At 45.2% G+C, this 26,903-nt stretch overlaps 1 protein-coding gene across 6 annotated transcripts in view; it reads right to left on the bottom strand.

Moving 5' to 3' along the window:
* The window catches only part of LOC119464789 (uncharacterized), an 85,706-nt gene that overhangs the window by 15,099 nt on the left and 43,704 nt on the right, over positions 1 to 26,903 (bottom strand). For 3 of the 6 annotated variants that reach the window (XM_049655901.1, XM_049655904.1, XM_049655903.1), the window contains 4 exons: positions 11,763 to 11,852; positions 10,081 to 10,138; positions 6,286 to 6,347; positions 200 to 286 (listed from right to left, as the gene is read on the bottom strand). In XM_049655901.1, the coding sequence (XP_049511858.1) occupies positions 200 to 286; positions 6,286 to 6,347; positions 10,081 to 10,138; positions 11,763 to 11,852 (297 nt within the window). Of the gene's footprint in view, positions 1 to 199; positions 287 to 6,285; positions 6,348 to 10,080; positions 10,139 to 11,762; positions 11,853 to 13,094; positions 13,160 to 24,928; positions 25,086 to 26,903 lie in introns of those variants that run through there. The other 3 variants (XM_049655905.1, XM_037725721.2, XM_049655902.1) reach the window with 3 other exon arrangements.

Below are 26,903 nucleotides of genomic sequence, written 5' to 3' on the forward strand. Positions count from 1 at the left end.
ACACGTTGACTCCATCTAGTCACACTTTTGCCTATAAAAAAATCTACCTTTTCAAGAGAGCATCCGCACTCTTTTACCCGTAGGCAAGGGTTTAAGATACGTGTCCTTAATGTAGTATATTTTAACAGTTACAGAAGGATGGTGTACAAACGAAGATCAAGAACAGAATTGTGATTTTGAGACTCAACTAAAGACTTACAATGCAGGGCGTCCCAGCATGGTAGTGCATTTGTTTGCGTCTCCCGTGATGGTTACATGTATATTGGCATCGTGGCGCATAGCCTTTCTGAAACAGATAACACTTTTCATTTGAAGTGTGACGAAATATAGAATGGAATTGTCGTGATGTTGTAAAAGAACAGTGATCTTAATCTACATCAAAGAGCGTTGCAACGTAGGAAATATTAATTTCATGGGAGGAATTGTTCCTTACATAAAATAAGAGGAGAAACGCAGCGCTCACAGATAAAAGAACCTCTGGTGTAAGTATATGCTTGCATAGTTGGTGCGCTGACAGGTGAAATGTTTGTACCTCCAGATCTGTACAATGTAGAGATCGACGCGTCATAATAACAACGATCGAAAAAATAGAAAAATTTTCGCACTCTGATAGCTCGAGACTTATTCTGTGAAGTAATGTGCCTACCGGCAGCAGGATGCTGAAGAGACACGCTAATATGTAAGAGTGGCTAAATCAAACTATTTTGGCGCTTTACGTACAGCTGTTTGTACGCTCATTGATGCATAAAGGGCTGAACCTAACAACATTGCAATGTATTTCGCTACGTTCTACTCTATAATGATATTCTCCAGTAATTTACATTGTTTTTGACTCCATCTATAATTGAGCAGGAAGCGGTTTCGTTATGCAAGAGTCCTCAGGCGTGGTGAGGCTCCTTGTATCAGCCAGATGCCTTGCTATACATATGCGAGACATGCATGCGAATGGATGCCAGTGCTTGTTTTATTTTTTTAGTAACTGTTCGTGATATGCGAGTTATTTGTTTTCGGTACGAGTTAGTCGCTGAAGCATACGATGTTATTTCCAGTACACACAGCTACAATAAATAATTCCGAGTCTGTGCAACTCCTGATAAAAAAGTTAACATATGTAGATAAATTCTATTTAGGGTTTATGCAGACAAAATGCGTAATCTGAAATAGGTACCCACATTACCTTTTTAAGATTAACTTATGGAATTTTACGTGCCAAAACCACGTTGGGATTATGAGGGACGCCGTAGTGGGGGACTCCGGAATAATTTTCACCACCTGGGGTTCTTTAACATGCACCTAAATCTAAGTACACGGGTGTTCTCGCATTTCGCCCCCATCGAAATGCGGCCACCGTGGCCCGGATTCGAGCCGCGACCTTCTGCTTAGCAGCCCAACACTTTATCCATTAATTAACTGCGGCGGGTTTCCCACGTCGATATATTTTACTTCGGGTTTTGATTGCTAAAAACCTTATGAACATTACAACAGTACCTATTTTTAGGTGTAACTGCATGGAATATGCACTTTTAATTATATGACTTTATTTTAAAATGTATACTTATATGTCATACTTCTGTGTTATGTTTTACTGCATTTATTTGATGAATATTTTTTGCATGGACACTGCTGGTACGGTATACATATTGGCAAAAATTGCTAGCAGAACGCATGGGAACAGCAGTTACTGTCTTTACGCAGTAGTCTGCTGTTAAAAATGTAATATTACATTTTTACCAGTGATATTTTCAACGATGAAAAGATAACTTTGTACCAATGACGTTTATGCAACAATTAGGCGGAGTAACAAAATGGCTGAGGTTTAACTCCTGTAAACGTAGTTATCACGAGTGAAAGGTCTGTTTGGCTTAGTTTTTCAAAGATTATGCACACAGTGTTTCATTATTGCACGCTTCCGCGCTTGGTGAGCTTCTCTATAACGAGCTAATATGGCCTCCCTTTGCTCCAGTGTTTCATCAGACAACTTTGCCTTTGCTTGAGATTTCATAGCCTGCCGTCTAGCTATATCTACTGGATGATTGGATGCAGTCTGTCGCTTGCGCTGAATCGCACACACAGACGGCCCAGCTAACGCGCTATCCATGGCTACACCGAGCTACCAAGCACCGACGAAGCGGCCGTTAAACCCTCGCCTAGTCACGTGGTACCGCAGTGGCGAAGCTCCGAGCGAGGGGATCTGCGACGCCTCTCCGCAGCGCATCATTTGGCGTGACGTCACACCTGCCACACTTGCGCTCTGGCGACTGGCGCTTCGACGGCTCAAGGTCACTGCGATGCGATGAATCACCTTGCGAGACAAGGCGTAGTAGAGCTTTCGCTCTAAAAGGGAACGGCACCAGGCCTCACATTTCTGTGACCACGCGTCAACTCTCCCATCCATCTGGGAAAGTACCGAGTTGTGAGCAATACTCCGGATTGCACAGGCAGCGCCATCGATCTCCCTAAAACCTGCCCCAACCCCAACACGGAAAAGAGTACAAGAAACCCCGTACAATTCAGCAGAGTCGCACCGTATTTGCCATATTGCCCTAGGTAGTAAACCCAAGTAAGATTTAAAAAACTTTCAGGCCTTCCACTGGGATGGAGATGGAAGACCAGCGAAGCTGTACTATAGTGGGAATTATCTATTTCCAATTATGACTATTAAGATGTGATGGTGTAATTATTTATTTTAACTAATAACGAATGAGATATATATATGATCCGGTAGTTTTCATTTATTGAGTGACCGCAGGGACCATGGCCTTATGGTCGCTACGGTACACCGCCATAGGGTGTACGGCAAAGGTTGGCACGTTCTTCATAAACACGTCACCAATGCCGCGCGCGTTCGGTGCGAACGCGGGCAAAACGCCGCCGCCGTCGACAGCAGTTGTGCGCGTTGTTTGTGTGACCGCACACAGCCCCTGTCGAAACGCTGGCGCGAGCAAGCGCCAGCATCAGCGGGTGAAGGTTTACGTGGTCTATCGCTTCAACGGAAACTCAGCGGCAAAAGCACAGCGCATACGAAGGTAGGAGCCGTGTTGCGGATCGCTTTCAAAATACGGTGCGCGCGACCGCCCAGCACCCAGAGAGAGTCGGTGGCAGAGGCCGGCAGGGCTGCGCGCATGCGCCGCAGTGGAAGAGCGGGCACGCAAACGCAGTCTAGGGTGCTTCGATGCTCTCGTCGCCCTCCAGTCCCCTTCCACTGGGAAGTCGCGTTTTCTCTCCCACGTGCGTTCGCTCTCCGCGAATGCGCGCGTCTCTCGATCTCGCGCGCTTTTACTGGCACATACAGCGGCCAATGAGAGCTTTTATTGCGATAGCAATCATATGGACACTCAAAAGCAGATTTCTGCCGTCGCCGTCGCCGTGAGGTTCCGTATGACGTCAATGGAGATGAAATCGTCGCCGCGCGCCGAACGCTATTTATGTGCGAGTGAAAGGGCGCGAGGGGCGCGCGTTCACGGGGAGTGAACGCACGGCGGAGAACAAACGCGCGTTGTGCGCCGTGCTCGCTTAAGGGCTGCATAAGTAGGCGTCTCTTTCCTCCTTTACAATCACCATATATGTAGAGCAAAGGTGCCTTCTTCCGACGCGCGAAAGGCAGTGGGGGGGGGGGGGGGGGGAGGCAGAGTGAAGGGAGGCGACGTTTAGCTGCGGCACCAAGTGCCTATTTATATCAGAAGCTCTGGCAACAGTCACCAACGCCGCACGCATTTTGAGCGAACGCGGGCAAAACGCCGACGGCGTCGACAACAGTTCTGCGTGTTGCCGGTGCTGCTGCATGTCCAAGTTTATACAGCTGATAAAGCTAATATCATTACTCCGTATAGCTCTCTACAAATTTGCTGTCGCAATTGATGCTTCGCCTTTCAGGTGAAACTGCGACAACTTTTTTCTATTGCCGGACGCGACCATCTAAGAGTGAGCCCTTTACAGCTTCGCTGTAATAAAACCATTTGTGTGTATACAGTGCAGACTTAGCTCGCTTCAGATCGCGACGTGTTTTGAGGGCTGCGCTTGGGGAAGGGTCGAATATACGTCACATTATGATTGGTCAGCTTCACCGCACTAATCCAATTTTATTCTGTGTAGCATACGCGAAATATTTTGTGATGAATAATCGGATTGGGAAGGGGCCATTGTCAGAGGAAATAGTACTTCTTCTCTTATTACACTCGCCCACACGCGCCGTCTCCGGTCATAGTACGAGCGCCGAGATTTCCGATAGCCACTCTCAGCCATTCAAAGGTATTTCTGTCGGGGCTGTGAATATAGAAAGTGTAACCATTTTATTGCGATAGCAATTATATGCACACTCCAAAGCAGATTTCTGCCGTCGTCCACGCCATCGTCGTCGTCGTCGCCGTGAGGTTCCGTATGACGTCAATGGAGATGAAATCGTCGCCGCGCGCCGAACGCTGTATGTGCGAGTGAAAGGGCGCGACGGACGCGCGCTTTCACGGAGCGCGAACGCACGGCGGAGAACAAACGCGTGTTCGGCGCCGTGCTCCCTTAAGGGCTGCAAAAGTAGGCGTCTCTTTCCTCCTTTACAATCACCATATATGTAGAGCAAACGCGCCTTCTTCCAACGCGCGAAAGGCAGTGGGGGGGGGGGGGGGGGGGGGGGGGGAGGGAAGGGAGGCGACGTTTAGCTGCGGCACCAAGTGCCTATTTATATCAGAGGCTCCGGCAACACTCACCAACGCCGCACGCATTTTGTGCGAACGCGCGCAAAACGCCGACGGCGTCGACAACAGTTCTGCTTGTTGCCGGTGCTGCTGCATGTCCAAGTTTATACAGCTGATAAAGCTACTGTCATTACTCCGTATAGCTCTCTACAAATTTGCTATCGCAATTGATTCTTCGCCTTTTAGGTGAAACTGCGACAACTTTTTTTTGCTTTCGGCCCTTCCACCACTCATAGAATCTCCCGAATTTTGAAGTGTCAGGTCAGCAAGTATTTTTTTTTTTTGCCAATCGCAGAAATACTTATCACGATATTGTCAAATTGAATATGTCCTGTTCACAGTTCGGTGTTTTGCATACATCAATTTCGAAGCACCAACAAAGCATTTGTCAAAGCAGGTGCCTTTTCAGGGCTTCGAGTCATAATTACTCTGCGGTAAAATACTGAAATTTTCCATATGTAGGGCCATCTTTATATTGTATAAGGGGAATGATTACTTCTTCTATTTGAATATTTTTTTTACTTTTGTTACACGATATCTTTATAAGGTGAATTAAAAATTTGAACTAGGAGCTGCGACAAACATTGTAAATTTATTCTCGCGGAGGCAAACGAAACTCGCACTTTCTTATTGATATGTGCAGCACTACTAGGTTTATATATGCGTTCGTTTAAAGCGGGAAAAATTCATGACACCGCGATACAGCACTCGTTATAGTAACAAAAATTGTGTTGAAGTGGTTGCGTGAGCAAGCGGCGCCCAGCTCATACATGTTTCTAGTTCTGCTTTTTGTTTATATTTATAAGCTAACATAGAAATTGATCGCAATGCTATTCTCAAACTGGTTTCAAGAAGTGCTCACATCATTGTTTTAAACAACTTTGCATCAGTGACTACAACATATTCAGAAGGCAGTTTTTTATCAGTGCCATGTTGATTGGTTTACGAGTCACGATCGGTGAATAGATGTACTTGATATAACGAAGTGTATCTGTGGTCTGGCGTTAAATACCAATTTCGGTTTAGTGTGTAAATGGGTCACGGTGAGATTAAATTACAATTTTTAGCATATGCGTCAGCGTAGTGCTTGACTCTCAAAAAAGCTTATGTCACTAAATTTACAACTTGATAGAAATAAAACTGCTAGTAATCTGCCAACGCTGTTAGAAAACGTCCGGACTGAAAGCTTGCAACCATGTCTTTTTATATTTAGGTTTTAAACAAATCTGGTATCGTTACGCCAATCATTTAGAAAAGCTTTAACATGAATTACAAAAATTATGTACGACAAAGAAACTTTACTTTTATAAAAAATGATCAAATATGAAATTGCTTGCTGTATAATGTATATATTATATAAATATAGACTAATGAGGAGGATGATCATTATGATAATGATCACTATGAAAGCAACATGTAATTATAACAGCTTTAAATAGAATCTTCGCCGTTTGCCAACTCTATTTTTTCTATTCGGTGATGTGACGAAGCAGAGACAGGCAAGGCCCTTAACAAATGATTGTGTTTTATGGACAGATGCAGCTTCCAGATTACCTATGTTGGGAATATTTAGTGTATAGTACCAGAAAATACTTACACCGTGGTACTGGCCGTCACAACGATCGTTATCTGCAGTAGAATTGAAGTACGGACCTTCATCTATGAATAACAAAGGATCAATATAAAAAGGCGCAGTTATACTTTTCATCTGGTACTTGGTTTCTACGCACACCTAGTGGCGGCTCTTTATATCTCAATTCTTGTTTGGCGTTAAAGGCACCATGATGAAACGATAATTGTGTTTTTCGAGAATAATAGAAACCGCCGTAACACCAGCGAGTGTCTGTCGTAAGCCTATAATATTACCATTGTGATACCACCCATCGCTCAGCAATTTTAAATCGTATGCGGTGCTTTCACGGCAAGGACACTGAGTACAGCTGTGCGTAAACTTGTATGCACCACACAATTCTGCATATACGTGGAAGGAGCATGCACGAGAGGAATTTTAAAAAATTTCAGTATACTGCAGACCATCTTGGTCCAAGCTGGAGTGGTACACAAGATATGCAGTACAGTTACAATGCTGTCGCATACAGGAGACGAACACAATCCAAAATTAAGAAGAAACGAAAAATAAAAACAATTCACTGCTGAGTGCAGTGTAAGCAACAGTGTCAACAAAAATTGGAGGACGCTTAAGCTTCGCCTTTAAGTGGAACGCGATAGCGTCATCAGGCTCCGTTTGCATCACATTTTTCTTTATGAGTAGGCTTCACTGCAACACAGAACGTGGGGAAAGTCAGCTTACAAAGCCCAAGCTTCTTAAACTGATCCCCTTAAAGTTGGCTTCACGTTTAAGCACAAATGCCTTGCTGGGAGGACATTTTTACAGAAGCAATTTAAGCCATCTTATTTGAAAATGTGAAGGCCCTAGGACCCTTTTTCATTATTTTATTAATTGTTATCTGTTCCCCGACGCGCGCGTGTCCAAAATTTAGAAAGGCTTGGTTTTCAACATTCCCCTCAATGTTCCCTAGAACCAAAGTACAGCCAAACAACATCAGAATTGAGGACGCTTAAGCTTCGCCTTTAAGAGTGTGACGCGATAGCACTCAATGATCCATGGCTGTTTATCAGGCTTTTTTCTCCTATTTGGAAATTACAATCCGATGCTATCACGCGTGTGGGTTGTGGTGAAGTCGTACTTTACTATTTTCCTAACGGATTTAACTTTGAGAAATTCAACTTTTTGTTTCACTAACGCCTTGCGGCATGCGGAGGGCTTGTGTGGTCGGGGTGATTCGGGATGATGTGGTTCGGCATGATTATTTCCACCAAACGCCGTTGCATAACGCCACAGCTGACGCCGGATTTTCTGCGAAACAGGCCCCTTAACGCTGTCGCGTTAATACAGTGTTCAGCATAGCAAAAATGCGACGCAAGAAACAGGTTTCGACATTTGCACCGCGTAGCCTGTGCACAATGCCCTCTAGAGCTCTCTGGGCGTCGCCAAAATAACCTCTTGACTGCGGCCATCATCCGTAACACCCCACAAAATCATTGCAGAAACTGCAGCGCTTACCTTTCTACAACGTGCAACCGTCTAGAGGGTGGGTGGATAGAACGGTAGATAGGAAGCATGGGAGAACAGGCAGAGAATGCGTTGAGCCGACGCAGCCACGAAAAGAGTGAATAACAGCCTAAGCCCTCTTTGGACACAACTCGCAGATATTGGGGGAAGGCGGGAGAGGGAAATACGATGTCAGAAGACGAAGAAACTCTAACACTAGACAAGAAAGCGGTTGCGGACAAACTGGATAAACTTAACTTCAAGATACAGTATGGTCTGTTTCTGCTATTTCTGAAAAATAAACGCAATGAAAATTTGTTCAGCGGAGAAGTGAGGCACGGCGTGCTGACTCAAAGCTACTTAAAAGCTCCGTAGCGTCTAAGCGACATCATAGCACTGTATTATCTAGGCGTCACCCGTCATTTTCGCAGTTCTGTGCCAACCATGGTGGCTTTGCGGCTATGGCATTCCTCGAGATTGCGGGTTTGATCACGACCGCGGCAGCCACATTCCGGAGGGGGCGAAATAAAAAAAAAACAGTGGCTCGTCTACTTATATTTAGGTGCTCTTTGAAAAACCCCAAAGGGGCATACTAGATACCTTTATTTTAACGTTACGCAGCAAACTTACTATGGTAAATAAAAATATGGCCGCATATATGCTTGCTTCGCGGCAAATGACGTCGAAAGACAACAGTTTTCTGCCACCCCTGATACGTAACACCCTCTCTTCTCCTCCTTCCCACCTCTCACGCTCTTCCCTTCCGCTCTCACTCCTTCCATGATGGATGCAATGGAGGTTTTGCGGAATTCAATTCAAGTTTCCCGCGTTCGCCCTGCTCTCGCGCCATCTGTTGGAATTTTTATCACTGTGGGCTTAAAGCCTGCTACGCGGCTTCAGTCGGCTTGTTTTTAAAGCGTAGCGTCTCTTCGACACTATTTCTAACGCATTGATTTTTCATTTACTAACGCAAAAACCAGTCCAATGTGCACCCTGAGTGAAATGAACGCTGCGTATCACAGTTATGTACATATATTTTTCCTCAAGTAGGCCTGATGTTTCTTTTGTGCTGTATAAGGTTGACGTGTTTGACCCCGTGCCACCAGTGCTAGTAGCTTCGTTTATTTTGGCCGGGCAGTTGAATCGAGTGACAGACAGAAAGACAGACAGGCAAAGTTGTACGCGTTTAAGTAGCCCAAGAAAGACTATCGTCTTTAATAATACAAACAAATCAACATTGGCGAAATACAGAAAATATGATACAGCCTATTGCATTTATCGGTGGGTGCTGTCATGCTTGTCTGTGGAAAGCACTTCGTGCGTACGTGAACTGGGCCATCTGCAAACACGGCCGCAGCGAATACACGTCCACTATAGGAGAGTGCCTTTCTGATGTGGGTGATTTCATAACAGAAGTCATATTCCTTTAGGCACAAGAATAGAACATCGTTGCCCCTTATGACTGCATTTGTCTGTGGACGGCTGGGACAGCCACGCTCTTTCTGCCCCCCGCGAATTATATTCCAGTGCCACCTAGTTTCCAGCGGCACATATAAAAACTATCCGTACGGCTTATAGAAGAATATATTTGAATATGCACCAAGCAGATTTCGTTGTTATAATTCAAGATAAATTTAAAAAATGTATATTGGTTTATGAGATGGTGGTGGTGGTGGTGATGATGTTGAAGCAGGTGGGGGTTTATGAGAGTGTCAAGTAAAGCCATGCCATTGCTCGGGTAAGAATCTCGATTTCGCAGTAAGAATCTGTTGATAACCTGGAGAAATTTTTAGTTTGAAAGAATATTTATACTAGAGAAAAGAACGCATTCAGCCACTTACTATTTTTTAGTTGTTTAGAGATTACACATGTCGCAAGCACAATCTTGACACTACTAACAATATTTACATATCAGCAAAAATCTTAACAATGAAATGAAGAGAGATAAATCAGATGGGAAAGGCAGTGATCTTTAACCGGAAGACACACTCATTCCTACTGTGCAGCAACAATGAAAATAATATTGGAATACACGGTATTTAAGCAGTACAAGTGTACTTTAATTTCTGCTTCCTTAAAGTATAGTGACATTGAAAGTAATTTTGTTCCTGGGATGAAGTATGACAAGTATAAAAATTTTGATTATTCAACAGAAGAAAAAGAATTATGGGAACATACCATACCCAACTTTTGTCATATCCTTTCCAGTCGTGTTTAGCTTTCTGGCTCTTTGAGTTCAGCACACATCTCACACAAATTCTACTCCGCCATACTATATTTATGTAAGCATAGTTGGTCATTTTAGGAAAAGTTTGTTACCTTGTTTAAGTATGCACACTCCTCGCATACATTGTCCTATTTTCCCAGTTCTTGGATGCTGCGTAAAGATAGATAATGCATAAATACCGAAAACCCTCGTAAACATTGCAGAGCATCTACGTTTTTTATGGCGATAGCAAAGGCTTATTACGTGAATTTAATGTAAGGCGAAGGTTGCTTTGTCAAATATATATATATATATATATATATATATATATAACCCTTTCTTCTCGTTTCTATTCTCCTTCTCGTTGATTACATAGCAAGGGTCTCGAATCAGGCAACATAAATAACATTACCAGTTACCAGTATACATTGACCAGTTAGTAGCCTTCACCCAAAAAGGATCAAGTACTTGTGAGGCTTGCGGCAGAGACGATGCTCCAGAACCGCCGCCAAGGTTTGCGAGTGGTGGCGCTGGCTAACCCTCCCAGGGTTATTTATAGTAGAGAAAACATAAATACTCTATAAATTGGATGGAAAAACGGTGCCGCTGTAGCTCAATCGGTACGAGCATCGTACGCGTAATGTGAAGAGATGGGATCGTTCCTCCCCTGAGGATGTTTGTCTTTTCGTTCATTTTCATTGTCATTATTTTTGTCATTTCTTTTTTCAATCATTTCAAGTAATTACTCCTCTGTTGTCGTTGATATCTTTGTTTATTGATTTCTTATATATATATATATATATATATATATATATCTTAAGAAGCCAACAATGGCACCGAGGACAACATAGGTGACATTACTTGTACTTACTAATTGAATTAAAGAAATGAGCAATAATGAAAATTAAAATGAATGGCCCGCGTCTCACAGAAAGCGGCCAACAATGTAGTGCATTCAATGCAGTAGAAACTGCGCATTTCAATTTTTTTAATGTTGCAGTTGAGCCGTAAAGCTGTCTGGTGACACTGAGTGGTGACGTAATGAATGGGCACCGCCTAAACGGTTCGCTCGGGTACAGAAGCCGGACTCGATGGCCTAGCTTTTGTGTACTGCAAACACCGGAAGTGATTGCATTAGCTGGAAATGCGTCATGGCGGCTATGCGTCGTTTCGTTTTTGCATTAGCGCCTCGGCGTATGTCTGTGTTTTGCGACTGCTTTTTAGCGCGCAAGTGAAGGAATTGCTAGCACAATTCAGCGGCGACACAGTTGTTACGCCGCTGGGTGCTAGGGCATGCGCAGAAAGACGTCTGATGTAGTCTAGAACTGTTTCAAAGCAGACGAAACAGAGGTGGTCCCTCAGTTCCTGACGTCGCAACGCCTTGCCAAACTGGCGATTGCTGTCTTTGGGAATGGTTGAGGGGCTGCTATTCGAAATTAAAGGTTCGGTTTAAAATGTACAATGCGAGCCCAGATTTTGTTTTTTGTTCACGACCTTGGGCCTTCTACTCTCAGTTACAAAGGAAAACTGAGAACAGTTGGGCGACCATGTCATGACGCCTTTAATCCCAAAGAATCGCAAAGCGCAAAGACAAGTAATGACATGCAAGATTCGCCGTCGGGTAGATATATTGGGGACCATTTCCATTAAAAAATGCGCGGGCTGGCCACTGCCTCGTAGCTGTCTTTGTGACTCTAGAACTGCCGAAATATCATATATGATTTCTAAGTTGATGTAGTGCTCAGATTACAAAATGGTGCACTATAAATAGGCATTATTTCTTCTAATGACATACCAAACAAGGTGTGCCGTCAGTATGCATGCCCCTTCTCAAACGGTTGCCGCCGTCCGTGCACGCATAGTAGCATGTGGTTTTAGGCAATGACTGGAAAGAGAACATTACTTGCGGTGTCGATATGATTACATCCACACATTAGGCTTCAAAAGATCCCTTCATTTTTTTATTTAATGAATCAAGAGCACGAACAATATAACCAAGCCGTGTTGTTTTAGCTGCGTGACGCGATGATTGCAGCATCACTCTTTAAGGAATTAGTACTTATATAATATACAGGTACCCACACTTTCTTCATTCGCCTCTTAGTGAAACAAAAAAGCTTTAAGAAGGTGTTTAATATGCAGGTAACAGACCATGATGTACATATTCTCTTTTAGGATTTTTCGTAAACATATTTAATTATAAAATGCACTGGGTTGTTGAACACGCACGGGCGTGTATTGTTAAAAAAGAATTTACCATAAAGAAGTATTCCAAGAACCCCTGAATGAATGCAATTTGGGTAAGGCTAAGATAATATAAAACTTTTGAAGAGCGTGGCTGTATATATATAGTTTGTAACTATACGCTGTCAGTAAGATATGTGCCTTTTGATTTAATGCATTTTTCAGTTGATCCTATGCGAAGCTGTTTGTTGTGCACCACAGAAGCATTCGTCTTTTACCAGAAAAAAATATCAACCCTGATTTTCTCCTGCAATAATAAATTTTACCTGTGTGTCGAAAAAAAACATGAAACAGCCAGCCGTTTCATATTTTTTTTCGATACACAGGTAAAACTTTTCCGAGAACTAGTTCTCGCAAGAGCATCATCTTAGGTATAATTGAGGTTACATATTGGCCTACATAAAGTACATATTGAAGTTACATATTTACATTTCTGAGCACCTACTTCAGAATAGAGCAACTGCGGATATTTCAAAGTGCCCAATGTATTTCATTGTTCATGTTTCCGTCCCGACATTTTTATCATGAAACGTTACGAATTGTATTTACGCCTGCGTAGAAAAGCACGACATATTCTGTAAAACTCTACCTTCTAATGCTAAACCATAGATATAGATTTCAGCTTATGCTCAGAATTTAAGTGTTTGTGATTTACAGTAACATTTCAAGTTTCCTAATAGCCTGAATTAGCAAAAATGTAGTGCCAGCTCTTTGTTGAACCTCGCTATGCTGCGATAAGTGGTGAGCACTGTAGTGAACCTTCAAATGCAAAATAAGCAGCCTCGTTACTTTCAGGCGTACGCTGAAAAGTTTGCGATGACAGCCGCGCTTTTGAACTGACGTAAGTACTAAAATATTGCTGGAAATCTGTTGCTCTTCTTACTGTGCTGAGGATTGCCCGGCAGTCATATGATTGTGGATGGGTGTTGTTTGAAAAGTACTGGCTCCCTGCAAATCAGAGAAAAATAACGGGTATATCAATTAGGCTCCTGTTTTGCCCTAAAGCGAGTCATAAAAAATAATACTGGTGTTTCACGTGAGAAAGCAACGGCATGGTAATCAGGTATGCCGCGTTGCCGGACTGGGGAATATTTTGGCCACCTGGGGTTCTTTAACGTGTATCCAATCCACATGCACGAGCCTTTTAGCTTTCTGCCACATCAGAATACGGCCAGCACGGCCGTGCTCGAGCCAGTGGTCTCGCTGCATAACATTACAACTTCTGGGCTACCGCCGCTACTAAAGGCAAAGCACTGTTAGTAACAGCAGAGTATTAACAAACTCGAAGGTATATAGTCTTACATTAACTGCCATTTCAGTTAATAAACGCTTATTAATTACTCATCAATCATGCGCATTTCACACGCGCAGGCAAACATGAACAGATCTCAAGCACTGACCGCTATAACACTGGCGGTCACAAAGCTAGTGCGTTGAACATCGCCGGCCGCGGGGAGTGAACGTTTCGTTCTTCCCTTCACTTCACCCAGTCTCGGAAACTTCAGATTACAGTACATCAGACACTAGGCACCCCGTGAACACATTACACATCAAATCAAAAACAAACACGGGTCACCTTTAGCCTTTGCAGCCACTGCAGATTATCTACAACATATGGTGGGTGGGCCGGGCATGTGCTCCACCCCGTTTGATCGCCGCCCAGATCCGGAAAGACTAGAGAAGAAGTCGCGTGTTTTCCTTGCCTGATGCGCGCTTGATCATGTAACGTTAAACATCGGAACGCGAGAAAACTCCGCGCATGAAGCCACCATCCGTCTTAGCTCTAACCCTGGCACACTTTCCTTCATACCCCGAGCATACGGCTTACTAGGCGCGTATAGTCTGTCGCAGTTGAGTTTTTACGGAACATCCCGGTGATGAGGTCACCGACCATGAAAATTTAACTGCAATGTTCATGTAATTGCTATAGGAATGAAATGACGTCGTATCAACATGGCAAAGAAAGGGTTCTCGCTCAGCAGGCCAGTGAATTTTAGCATGTTACGCCAGTCATTGTGAAAAGCGCCATACAATGGCTTACAATCACTTGTTAGACGTGCTTTCAAAGCATTCATGGTCTGCTCTGAAACCTTGAGCTGAAATATGCAACAAGGAGTAGAGAATGACGTCGCGTAAAAAAGAGTAATGTTACACAAGGAGTGAATATATGAAGTGATTTTTTCACCTTCTCTCATTTGGTCACGGGATCCTAGTAAGAGAATGTTGAAAAGAAACAGTCTGACAATATATATTAACACGCATCAGAGCAATAAACATTGTCTTGGCCCAGTCACCGCCCGTGCATCGTGCGGATTCTTCAGTGGCGCGAGGATGGGATAAGAATGGGTCGTTGCCTTCGCGAGGATGGGATAAGAATAGGCCACTGCCTTCGACACCATGGGAGGATATGCCTGCCCGCCGCAGTTTGACGAGACGAGCGACAAGTGGCCAGCTTACCAAGTTCGACAGAGGCCTTCTTTCAAGGCAATGGCGTCACGGATGACAAGAATAAGCGGGCCCTTTTGGTTGCAGCGCTGACCAACCACACCGTGGACGTACTTAGCGGACGATGCGCGCTTGACAAGGTGAACGAACTTTCGTACGCCCAAGTTGTAGCTTTGTTGCAGCAGCACTTCTCACCGCAACTAAACGAGATAGCACAGTCGTGCAAGTTTTTAACACGTGACCAGCTGCCAGGCGAACCTATCAAAGATTTCATAGTTGGCATTCGTCAGCAGCAGACACATGCAATTTTGGCGCAACATGGGATAGAATGCTGTGAGAGGCATTGCTGACGAGGAGTGAAGCAAAAATAATCGTGTTATCAGCCGAAATGGCAGAAGCGTGCACGCAACAGATAATGAGCCACGTCACTGAGGGAAGCGTACATGCGATGGGATGCCAGGCTTATCGCCCAAGAAACCGACCGCGCATTATGTCGTGCGGCCGCTGCGCAGCGAAAGGGCACGGACCAGAGGATTGCCGGTTCCGTTCGGCCACATGCTTCAAGTGCCAACAGCGGGGTCATATCGCCCGAGCTTGTTTCCGTCGGCAGAGCGAGTTTATTAAGGAGACACCAGGGCTGTCGCGTCAGGTAACATATTACCACATGGTAACATATTACCACAAGCTTCTTCCCAACGCATCCACGGCCATGGCGCCTCTGTATCAACTGCTCCGCAACGAAACTAAGTGGGAGTGGGGTGCCCATTCAACAACGGGCGTTCAGCAAGGTGAAGGACCTCCTCAGATCCACTGATTTTCTGGTGCATTTTGACCCACGCCAGACGCTTGTCCTGGAATGCGATGCCTCCCCGAATGGCATCGGTTCAGTGATTTCTCACGATGCCGGGGACGAGGGTGCGTCGGCTCATAGGGTTTCGTTCTCGGGTACTGACAGAAGACGAGAAAAATTATTCTCAGTTGGAGCGCGAAACCCTTGCTCTAGTTTTCAGGGTCTCGAAATTCTGCCAATACATACTCGGTAAGTCATTCCCACTGTTGACTGACCATAAGCCGCTTGTGGGACTATTTCATTAAGACAGGGCTGCACCCGTGATGGTCGCCACCTGAATCCGGTGGTGGGCCCTGCAGCTGAGTGCATATGACTGCGGCATCAAACACCAGCCGGGGAAGGACAACGTTCCCGCAGATGCCCTCAGCCAACTTCCGACGTCCGAAACGACTCAGTCAGAGACCCTGGAAGAAACCGGGGAGGGCGAGTACGTCTTACTCACGGAAAACCTAAATACGGTGTTATGTCCGCGAAGTAACTGGCCGCTCTCAGGACGCACGATAAGGATATAGCAAAGGTGTAAAAGTGGGTGCATGGAGGATGGCCAAGAACCTTGGGGCCCGAGGACCTGCATTTCCGGTCATCCTTCAACCTGAAAGCTGAGATAACTGGGAGTCACGGCCTTCTCTAATGGAGTCATCGCGTTATCGTGTCTAAAAGAGCAAGAGTGGCAACGTTACGTCTCCTGCATGACGCATATTAAGGTATTTTCTCAAGGAAGCGGCTGGGCCGCTTCCTGCTGTGGTATCCCCTGATCAATAACGAGATTGAGATCATGATGAAGTCCCGTCCCAGTTGCATACAAGCCGCGCCCATGCCCCCCCCCCCCCCCCCCCCCCCCCCCAAGAAATCCTCTGTCGCAAGGCCAGCAACGGGCGAGCGTTCGTAGAGGCTGCATATCGACTTTGTGGGTCCAATCGATGGACACATGCTCCTGATCGCTGTGGATTCACATAGTAAATGTATCGGAGCAGTACACCTGAAATGCTTCACAACCTACACAACTGTAGAAGCGCTGCGCACCTTGTTCGGCACGGACAGACGCTTGTATCTTAAAATGGCCCGCAATTTACAAGTGCTGAATTTCAGGAGTTCAAGGAGCTGAATAATATAACACATCTCCGGACAGCACCGTTTCATCCGCAGCCGAACGGACTCGCGGAACGGGCTGTGCGCACGGTTAAAGATTATTTGAGGAAGAATGTCCATGGCTCGTTGAAAACACACTTGGCAAGGATATTGCACAGGTACCGAAGGACGCCGAATGCCGGGGGAAGTACCCTAGCGAAACTTCTAATAGGCTACGAGCTTCGTTGCAGACCGGATAACGCAGTAGGCGCCACCAGGGCCTCTTGCCCAACATTCTCCAGTTCACCGGCCCGATCTCGGTGTGTTGCAGCCGGCGGTACCAGTCTGGGTAAAGAACTTCGAGCAAGGCGAGCAAGGCGAGCGATGGATTCTAGCCCGAATCACGTCGTCGGATGGCGCTCGCGTGGTGAACGCCGATGGCCCGCAGGGGTAGAACATTCGTCGACACATCGACCAAATCAAACTACGAGTGGGGGAAGATGACCTGAACAACGGAGCCTGTGACCCTGAGTGCCAACAAGCTACCGACAGCCCCCAAGTAATTGGCACACCAGGGCAAAGGCTTGAAATAAGAGACGTCCGCCTCGAGCACACCGACGCCAGCCCTACGCCGGTCGGGCCGGACACGAAAAGCCCCAGGCCGATATGCACCGTAGGGTAAACGAGATGATGTATCTGTACGACGTCACGCCAGCATACGGCTGCGGTTACCACCGCTGTTTTCTCCTCCCCACCTTCCCTCTCTAACCTTCTCGCACAACCCCTATATTAACACGCATCAGAGCAAAAAACATTGTCTTGGCCGAGCCACCGCCCGTGCATCGTGCGTATTCTTCAATTATAATGCCCGATGTCTTACATACCGACATGGTGGCTAGAGGAGTAGGTGTGCCTAGTGACCAGTCTGTGTCGTAGTTCACCGCTTCTTCACGTCATGGTGCAAAAATTGCCCTGCACTCAGTAAGACGGTATTCAGCGGATCGTGTCGTTTTGCATTTGTGACAGACGGCGCGCAGAAAGTGAATTACAGTGTTATAAAGTGTAATCTGTAGCCGTCACTTTGTATGAGGAGGGGGTACGGGTCTGTGTTGTTGCGTGTTTAGAATTTCGTGAAAGATGTACAAGTTTCTGCGATGAAAAATTAGGCGCCAAGCTCATCTCAAAGGCCGCATCACCAGCCACCACAGCAATTAGTGGCAGTTTTCCTGCCTATAAGTTCAGCACGCACACTTAATTTTTCGGTCTGAGTTGTAAGTCAAGGGGCATAAAGCTGCATTGTGGTAAGTGCCGGAAACACTAGTTGTGTGCAAAGAGTGCTCTAAAGCAAGACCCCAAGCTCGGCTAAGATAGTCCATTTCTATGAAACGTTCCCACAAAAATGCACGAACACGGAATGACACAAGCGCCAGTGTCATTCCGTGTTCGTGTTTCTTCTATGCCACCGTTTCAAAGGAATTAATACTTGCCAACTCGCCCAACTGTCAGTTCGACTGAGAGAAGTTTCTCAAATATAGAATTATGTGGTGCTCCCGTTCATCTGTATAACGTGATGTCCAAGAGCGATTCAATATTTTGGACTGGTCACACAACGTGACACTCGGAGTTATCACAGCAAGAAGCAGCAAATGAAGCCTGTGCAAATTGTTACGACTTGATATATGTGCTGGCACTTGCGGAGCTCATCAGCGCGTATATGTCCCATCCTCACTGGATCCGGTAGTGGAAGGTAGTGAAAAACGCAGCTGCTGCGTTTTCTTTTGCGGCAGATAGGACTGTAACATTATCCTTAACAAAGGTCAAGTGGAGGCATGTGAGTGTTTATGTAAGGTACGGACGGTAGCACCTAACTAGTGTAGGCAGCTGTAGTCAGCTACGGGGCAGCCAGCTATGATGTAGTCTGCTGTAGTAAGCTAAGTGTAGCCAGCTACGAGTAAAAGGCAGTAAACCGTTTTCACGAAGATTTAGGAATGGCGCACGGCATCAAGACTGCATTATATGGAAGGAGTAAGTTCAGGTTCAAGAGCCTAATTTGGTTTTCAGCCATTCTCACCAACCGCGATGCCTCAGAGGTTATAATTGTGTTAGTGAGGATGAGGCCTGAAATTCGACTACCTACCAAGGCGACTGCATTGCGGTAGGGTCGAAATGTGAAACGCTCATATATACGTAGGGTGAATTGCCTGTTAAAGAACCCCACGAGGTAAAAAAAGTGATCCCGAATGCCCGACTGTGGCGGCTCTTACAGCCAGAGTCCCAACTGCTCCTTCACCTTGAACGGATCGTAATTTACTAAAGCGAAAGCGCTTCTTGGCTAGGTTGGCGAAAGCGCGTACCCAGCTGGTGTCCGAAGAAGGCGTTCGGAAAAGCCGTGTCCGGAAAGCACGTGGCTTCTCCCACAGGAACTGACGCCGGCGCCAACAACTGCCGCTGCAACACTCTGCAACCACCTGCCGCAGCAACCACCTGCAGTCGCAGCGTAGTAGACGGGAATCCCCGAAGCAGTAGGGGAGAACGAAAGCGCACAGGAAAAGGCGGCGTGCTGCATAAGCGTGTTGGATCATCTATACTCGGATCACAAGGCCACGATAGTGTCTATGTACCCCGACGCATGTACGCCGTTACCGGAACAAGAGGATCACCACACCAGACACTGTTAAATGACACAACCCACAACGCCGTGGTGGTCGTACTACTACGATATACCTGAGACGTGTGATGCATACTGCCTTGGCGCCGATATAGAAAATGACTTGTAAAGTGGTGTCGACACCCCTTTGATTAAAGCAAATCATGTAAATAAACACAATTCCGGTCCCTTAAGTTGCCTCAATCTTCATAACACAACTCGGCAACAAAACTTTGCAGCACCTCTCTGTAAAGAGAACTTAGCAAAAACAAACAATTTCGCATTCTCATCGCATAAGGATGTGCTTAGGGATCATCTGCAACCTTTTTTTATATTCAAGCTATACCTGGCTGTAGCGAAATAATGAAAAAACAACGTAGAACACTGCAGCCCGACACTCCAAGATTATCCCGCACCTATTAGAAACATTAAAACTGCAATACCGGGTTCTCGCATATAAGCTAAAAATACTATTCCGAAATTGCGTATTTTTTTAGAGTAGCAGAATTTGCCATCTGGCTTTCCTTGCCTTGCTTAGAACAATATCTTAACTGAACATCTTAGTTGAAATCAGCGGAATTAATACCATCAAACACACCTCTTGAGTGCACCGCGTACGGACGACGAAGCGCGCAGTATCAGCATTCCAATGAGAGCAGCGCCATTTTTACGACAAAATGTGGAGAAGTGGTGAAGTGCGATCGGTCGGCACACCTACTCTTCTAGCCACCATAATACCGCCTTACGCTTGGCCAGTGTTTTCTAAAGCAGATGCGTAGTATATTTACATGGTCTGCTTTCATGTTGTAATGTATCTGTCGGAAAAACCCTACGTTGAATAAACGATAGAAAAACGAACAGTAGCCCGAACGTTTTTACATCTTCTATTTGGTTCTCGTTTTTATATATACTGCCCCCAGCAAGTTACTTTTGTCATCTTCAATAAATGAAGACATTGTTTGCTTTAGAATTTTCCCGCTTTACGTCTTGATGCAAATGGCTCGAATGAAGGCATTGCAACCAGGAAAGTTCCATCACGCATGCTAGTGGCAAAGTGCAACGGGTGCTTCTTTGATCATAAAGCCCACTAAACCATCCACTTTCAAGCTTCGTTAGGATGTGTGCGGATACTGATGGAACTCCACAGCATAAGGATATATTTCACCCTCAATCATGATTACAGGTGAAAGAGAAGATTCTTACGGTACTCAAGCTTCATGGCAATGTGGTTCTGCGTCATCTGCGGCGAACTGGTGGTGTGTTTACTACATCAGTTCAGTTTGCCAGTAGGGAGCTTTGACGTTAGAGTGCTACTGGCACACAAGTGGTGGTTCTGTGACTTCTGAGCACGCTTGTGCATTTGGGCGCCAGTTAATCGCAGACTCCATTTCCACTAGCATACTGCTCATCCCTTCGTTCTCCTGGCATTTTTTTTCAAGAACTTTACCAGGTGCTATTTTAATGCATTGAATCAGCTTTCTTCACCAGCCCGTCCGCCAGGGTGTATTCTGAATGATAAATTGACATATTATATGGTGGCTGGCAAGAAATCACAAAAAGGGTGCTTTTTATAATTGTCAAGACATCTTGCTGTTCTCTATTCATCTTCTTCAATGTGAAAGTGTGTCCGACTACAGGCACAGAGGCACTCTTTACCAACAAGAAACGTCCTGAACGCAATTGAGAATGCTTTAGACTAAAGGTCTGCAGTCTTTTCTAGGTTCACTTACAACCAATTGCTGGGGTCTTATGCACCAGAACCACGACATTATTGTGAGGTTCGCTGAATTAGGGGACTCTGGATGAACTTAGACCACATCAGGGGCTTTTTGATGTGCACTCAATACACGCGCGTTTTTCGCAGTTGGCCACCATCGAAATGTAACTGCCACGGTCGGTATTTCATCCTGCGCTTTCGGGCTCAGCAGTGAAATGCCATGACCATTATGACCATTACGCAATCACGTCATGTTTTTCAAAGTTTATTTGTCTGATTGTGGTAATTGTAAAACCTCCGCGAACTTTAACCAGCGTATTTCAACGCCATTGTCCAAACAATGCCAGTGTGTCTCCATAGTTATCAGCCTTGTGAAATCTTACCATTACGCCAAGATTGCTGGTGGATTTTCATATTAAGTAGCGATGGCTTTCCTGAACACGAGCTCCAAGGCGAAGGTGTTTCTTGACGTCCAAGCATGCATAAATGTCTGGTAAGATGAATCGTCTGCAGATAGTGTATCAACGTGGCCGTTCACTTATTTTTTAAGTGAAAGTGTCGTTTTGCGCATGTCGCATCCAGAAGCTTTTCGCCAAGTTCAGCTCTACTGTGATGATTAGTCATGTATGTATTCTCCATTCGCGACGCCTCCTCTACAGAAACTAAATATATGTGCTGTAAATGCTTCAAGACCACGCAGAGCTTCTTGAGGTCTTTGATGTTCACCACTTGATGATCTGTATGCAGTAGAATCTTCTGTGCATGCGGCTCCTAATATGCCTAACCATCCACTTTCGAGGTGCTAGCTGGGTCCATTTCATTTCCCCATGCTGAAGCATGTATTGGCTGCTCCACAAATCGCGGCTCTCACGTAGAGCTTTCGCAGACAGACTTATAGTCATCACGTCAGCTGAATTTATAATCATCCCGTCGGCTGAACACTTACAGCATACTATATTTTCAGGTGTACAGGGCACGGCTTTAATTACTAAAATCTGCGGTCGTGTTTCTTATACTACGGTAAGTCTTATACACGAAATTTACCCTATTGAAGATGGACAAAGATGCAAGCAATGTCCAATATGAAAGCCAGAATCCATCTACCTTTGGAGAGAAGCACACTTGTAGAAACCCGGTCTGATGCGAACGCAAGCAGCGAATTAGCAGATCAGAGAGCTTTGTCGTTGATGCTGTCACCTAAATCGGCCGAGCTCTTCGATATTGCGTGGAGAGATTAAGATATTAAAGGCTTCGCCTTGAAAACGTTCGCTTGACGTGAATACGAAAAATTGATATTGTGCATACAACAAATCGCGTGCAATCTTTCTTGGATCGCCGTAAATTTCTTGTTAATCAGGGGTGTGTATGAGTTGAGCGTATCATGGGCAAGTAAGTAGAGCATTTCGCGACAAATATATCTGCAAGCGATCCCGTTAGTATCTCGATGCGAAATGAGTTCCTTTGTGCAAGGCGTGCGTCTTGTCTAAGATGCGTCTTAAACACAAAACGTTTCCGTAAAAATAAGTGTTTTCTTTTTTTTTGGGGGGGGGGGGGGGTGCGTATATACAACGGTGCTACTTGTTAATGCGATTTCTGCCACTGTGTCTTAACATGTTGTGGCTATCCCGAATATAATTTAGCCTAATAGTGGACTGTTTCCAAATTGTGTGCAGAACCTATACAAAATCCTTCCACGTTCTCAAATATTTGAGCAGGTGAGAGCTATATACATCCCCGGCGTATCCCCACCGTCTACGCATTTGATGGGTTCGAGCTTTGGTAAAGTTAAATACTTTATAGTTATGATATTTGACTTTGGTACAACGAGCGTTGCCACAACAAAACCACAGCGGTCGATGGCCCCCTCATGAGTAAGCAGAATCTACATAAGCTCTTGGGCTGTGAAAAAAATGGGAAGGACGCTTAAGCTTCGCTTTTAAGAGTGGAACGTGATAGCATTCAAAGATCTCTGACTGATTCTCACGCTTCCCGACAACTGTAACTTAAGCAACCTTAATGGTTACCGGGAAACACTGGCGGCGACCACTATGCACGAAGGCGAGCTTTCTGGTAGAAACACTGTCCCTTGCGTGGGGCGATCCCGGAGATATTGCACAGCCGCGGCAAAAAAATTGTATAATTTTCAGGTTTCTGTTTTTGTTTCATACTTTTAATAGTTCAGTATGTGAAGATTTAACATAAAATGCTTGCGCTTTGGGTGTTTTGTTTCATGACATTTTTTGTGAATCGTCATTCTCAAAATTCCGAGGAATCGCTTTGCCAAGAATGCAAGACAAGGTATGAGCAACATTAATGATAGAATAGGTGTGGCATACCTAAATATATTTGGAGCGCCTGCGTGGTTGGGAATGATTTTCTCGGCCGCGGGCGCCATAGCCGACGCCGACATCTGACTTTCTGCGACACGGGTTAAAAAAGTTGCCTTCCACAGTTGTGACGTTGCTTTCTCACCGCGAGATATCTTGATTCCACAGAGCCTATATGGATTAGTGCAACGCTTTTTCCGTGTTTTTTCGACATTCGCCGAGATGTAAACACTATCCTAACTTAATCCTAACGACCACATTGTCTGGAAAAGAAATAGTTTGGCATTATGGTAAACAGGGAAAATATACCGAGGCTGTCCTTCCTCCAGCTTGTGGGTTTCCACGGTACTGATTTGTGATTTATTCTATCTCTATGATTCGAGCTGTCGAGTAATTCGACGTCGCTGTCGAATATGCAAGCCTCTTGGTTAGTTCCGTTAGTAGAATAACTTCCCTAAAAGAGTTGTTCCCGGGTTTGATCCCGAGAGCAGAACAAATATCTTCAGCTGTGAAACTTTCCTTTTGGGAAACCCTTGAGGCTTCGCACTACAATCACGTGGATATGATTGTTCTGTTTAAATGTTGCTCCACGCACGGAGAACATGAGGAGTGGTAACGCAAAAAAAATTCTACTTCCACATTTCTGCCAGGTGCGTAAAGCGTGTATCTGTGCATAATGTTCTTTATAATTAAATGACCGCACCTTATAAATTCCTAATATATAAGTGACGACAGTATATTCCTAAACTGGGGCTTACTGGCAAGTATCACATCCCTTTATAAACATGAAGCCTCATTCAAATGTGTTGATTAATATTAAGAACCCAAGGAAAACGTCCCAGTTTCGAATAAAGGTTAGTAATTTATTGGCTGCATTCAAGCATTCAAAGCACTAAACATTCCACCAATATTTAAAAGAAATAATGGTGTCACGCGTGCACAGGTAAGTATGAAAAAATCTCACTTGATTACCGCGAACACTCGCTGTCACAATGCTGGTATGACGAAGACCAGAAGCAGAGGCGAGCGAACGCTTTTGCTGCCTCTATTAAAAGCGTCCCCGGAAGTTGAGATAACGCGACATTTAGCACTGGGCGTGCGGAAAGACGTCGCACATGCAGTCACCAACCATCTCGGCTTGCCCAACTTTTCCGCACGCGCTCACCCTCGCAGACAGCAATGCGTCGCCATGCCTCGACTAGCGAAAGAGTTGTGGGCTAACCAACGTCACCCCCACCCCACCTCTTCGCTAATGCGCTCTTGATAACTACTGCAAATCCCACCCATCCCACCTTGTGTCCGAATGATCACGTTAACGCGCACTCACCTCCCACCTCCCTACCCTTGCGCACACAGTACTGGGTGAGGTGTAATCCGTCGCGCATAAAGCCACCAGACTTGTTGGCTCACCCCCGCACGCCTTCCTTCGCAACCACAGCATATGGCGCGTGCGGCGCGATAGAATCCTATCATAATTTGACTTTATACGGAACCCCAAGCCGATGCCGACGAATAGAACTTTTCCTTTGCTGTATTAGTATTACACTACTATCGCAATACTATACTCAATATAGTTGAGGAAAAATATTAAAAGAAATATACGTAATCATGTTTTAACTCTGGAGAGAAGCGTTACTCAGGTGAAAAAAATGTAACAGCTTACCACTGATGACAACAGCAATGAAAATCATATACTCCATCATCTTTTCCATTCTCGCAAAGATATTCCTCCGCAAGGTGATCGGTTCTTTGGCGGTAAACGGCGCTGGTACTCAATTGTGAGGCAGTGTCCAAGAAATGCTGTGAATTGATAAAATATAACTGGAGCAATACAAAAATATTTTGTTGCTCAGCCCACATGCATAGCCGAGCCAAGCTTATGAATCATTGAATCAATTTTACTTTGTCTACTTGGCAAGCAGACAGAGTAGTGGCGAAATATGCAGGATTATCAGACTCACTATAATGCTACAGTTTGCTTCATATCGTTTTATGGCATCCAGCCGGGATAATCATTACTTATTTATTCATTCAATTGACGAGTGAGCGCTCCTCTGTTGTCCTTACATAACGATGCATACATAGCATAGGTCGTAAAAAAGGCGTAAAATATTTGTCGATCATGCTGAGTATTAATTTGTTAGAGCGGCAGAACCCTAAATGCGCAAAAGACACACTAGATTTCATTATTGTAATGGTGAAGTCATGGTAGAAAAACCAAGTGGCGCAAGAGTTGCACATTTAGGTCCCGATGGTATATGCGAGAATAACAGGAAGGAATCATGAGATATATTACCTTATCAAGGCATATACCGCGGTAGAGTGTAAACATACAGCCATAAACATAATTTCTTAGGTTTATGAACTGTACTACGTCACAGTCGAAATTTTTGCGCAGTGCATGTACTCTGAGAGGTTTGTTGATAAGTATCGCCGGAGTGCAAAACTCTAAACTTTTGCGAAGTTTACAAATTAAACGCAAGAAGCAGAGAACAATAAAACAGCTAGTTTTTGCAGACTTGTTAAAGCACTGCTTACGGGGGTACGCAGCCCTGAATTGTTATTATAACATCTACTCTGCTTCCGTCGCAGTACGTTAATTCCTTCTGACACACTGCATGCCAGTTATCCCTGTGAATTCATATCAAAGAGCATCAATTTCGCAGGCTAAGGTGTAGTGGCACTATAGTATCTGCCCCATGTTGCAATACATTCAATAACTGCAGGTACACAAGAACATAGCGCCCGGCTCGCCTGCGAGAGGTTGTGGATCTGATTCCCCGCCGCTGGGCGCCCACTGGTTCAAATGGGCACAAGTGTACCCCTGCCTAACGTTCGGATTTCTTCACGGGTGATACGCATCGGAAAGGAGAATGCGCCCTAAATTCTGGTCGAAACCCTCATGAGTTCAAAGAAAGTTACAGTGCCGTTTCACTTCGTGACCATATATAGAGTCTAGCGCAAGGGCATGGACGCAGCGAACATGCACAATGAGCACCGCTGCGTCGAAGCATAAACGTAAAGGGCGTGAACGCGGTAATATATGCTACATTCATTTGGATGGGGCAAAACCTGTTGTGCCACGGGAAAAGCGCATATTGCTGCACATGCAAAGAAGAGACGTCGCGAACATGCACAGTGAGCACTGTGGCGTCGAAGCACAAACGCAAAGTGCGCAAACTGTGCCATTCTCTTCTCCACCTACACGGGCCTTCCTGTATTGATTCCCTCGCAGCGACCAATATATTCTTGCCGATTCGACAGACGGGGCATCTACGCTTGCACGTAAAAAAGTAGTTTGGGCCGCTCTCATGGCGGCGATTTCCCATGTGGCGCCTCAAGTGCAGCCTATTGAGGTGGGGACACCTTCTGGTTGGGCACAAACACCCATTTCCAAGCGCTGAGGTAGCATAATGGCTGAGCACAAGGAGGCAGGACTTGCCTCCTACAGCCTCGGTGGTTACTCTTCCACAAAGCCATCTGTGGTTAGGCAAGAGGCGTTCATAGACAACTTGGCAACCCATTATAAATTCATTAGAAAAAAAAGTGCTGGCTCTCCGTAATCGAGAGTAGATGTAAGCATGAAATGGCTACCGGCAAACCGGATTGGTGCTGTGACGCAAGCCTGAAAGCTTACT

The sequence above is a fragment of the Dermacentor silvarum genome, chromosome 9 (genome assembly GCF_013339745.2).
Source record: "Dermacentor silvarum isolate Dsil-2018 chromosome 9, BIME_Dsil_1.4, whole genome shotgun sequence".
NCBI lineage: Eukaryota > Metazoa > Arthropoda > Arachnida > Ixodida > Ixodidae > Dermacentor > Dermacentor silvarum.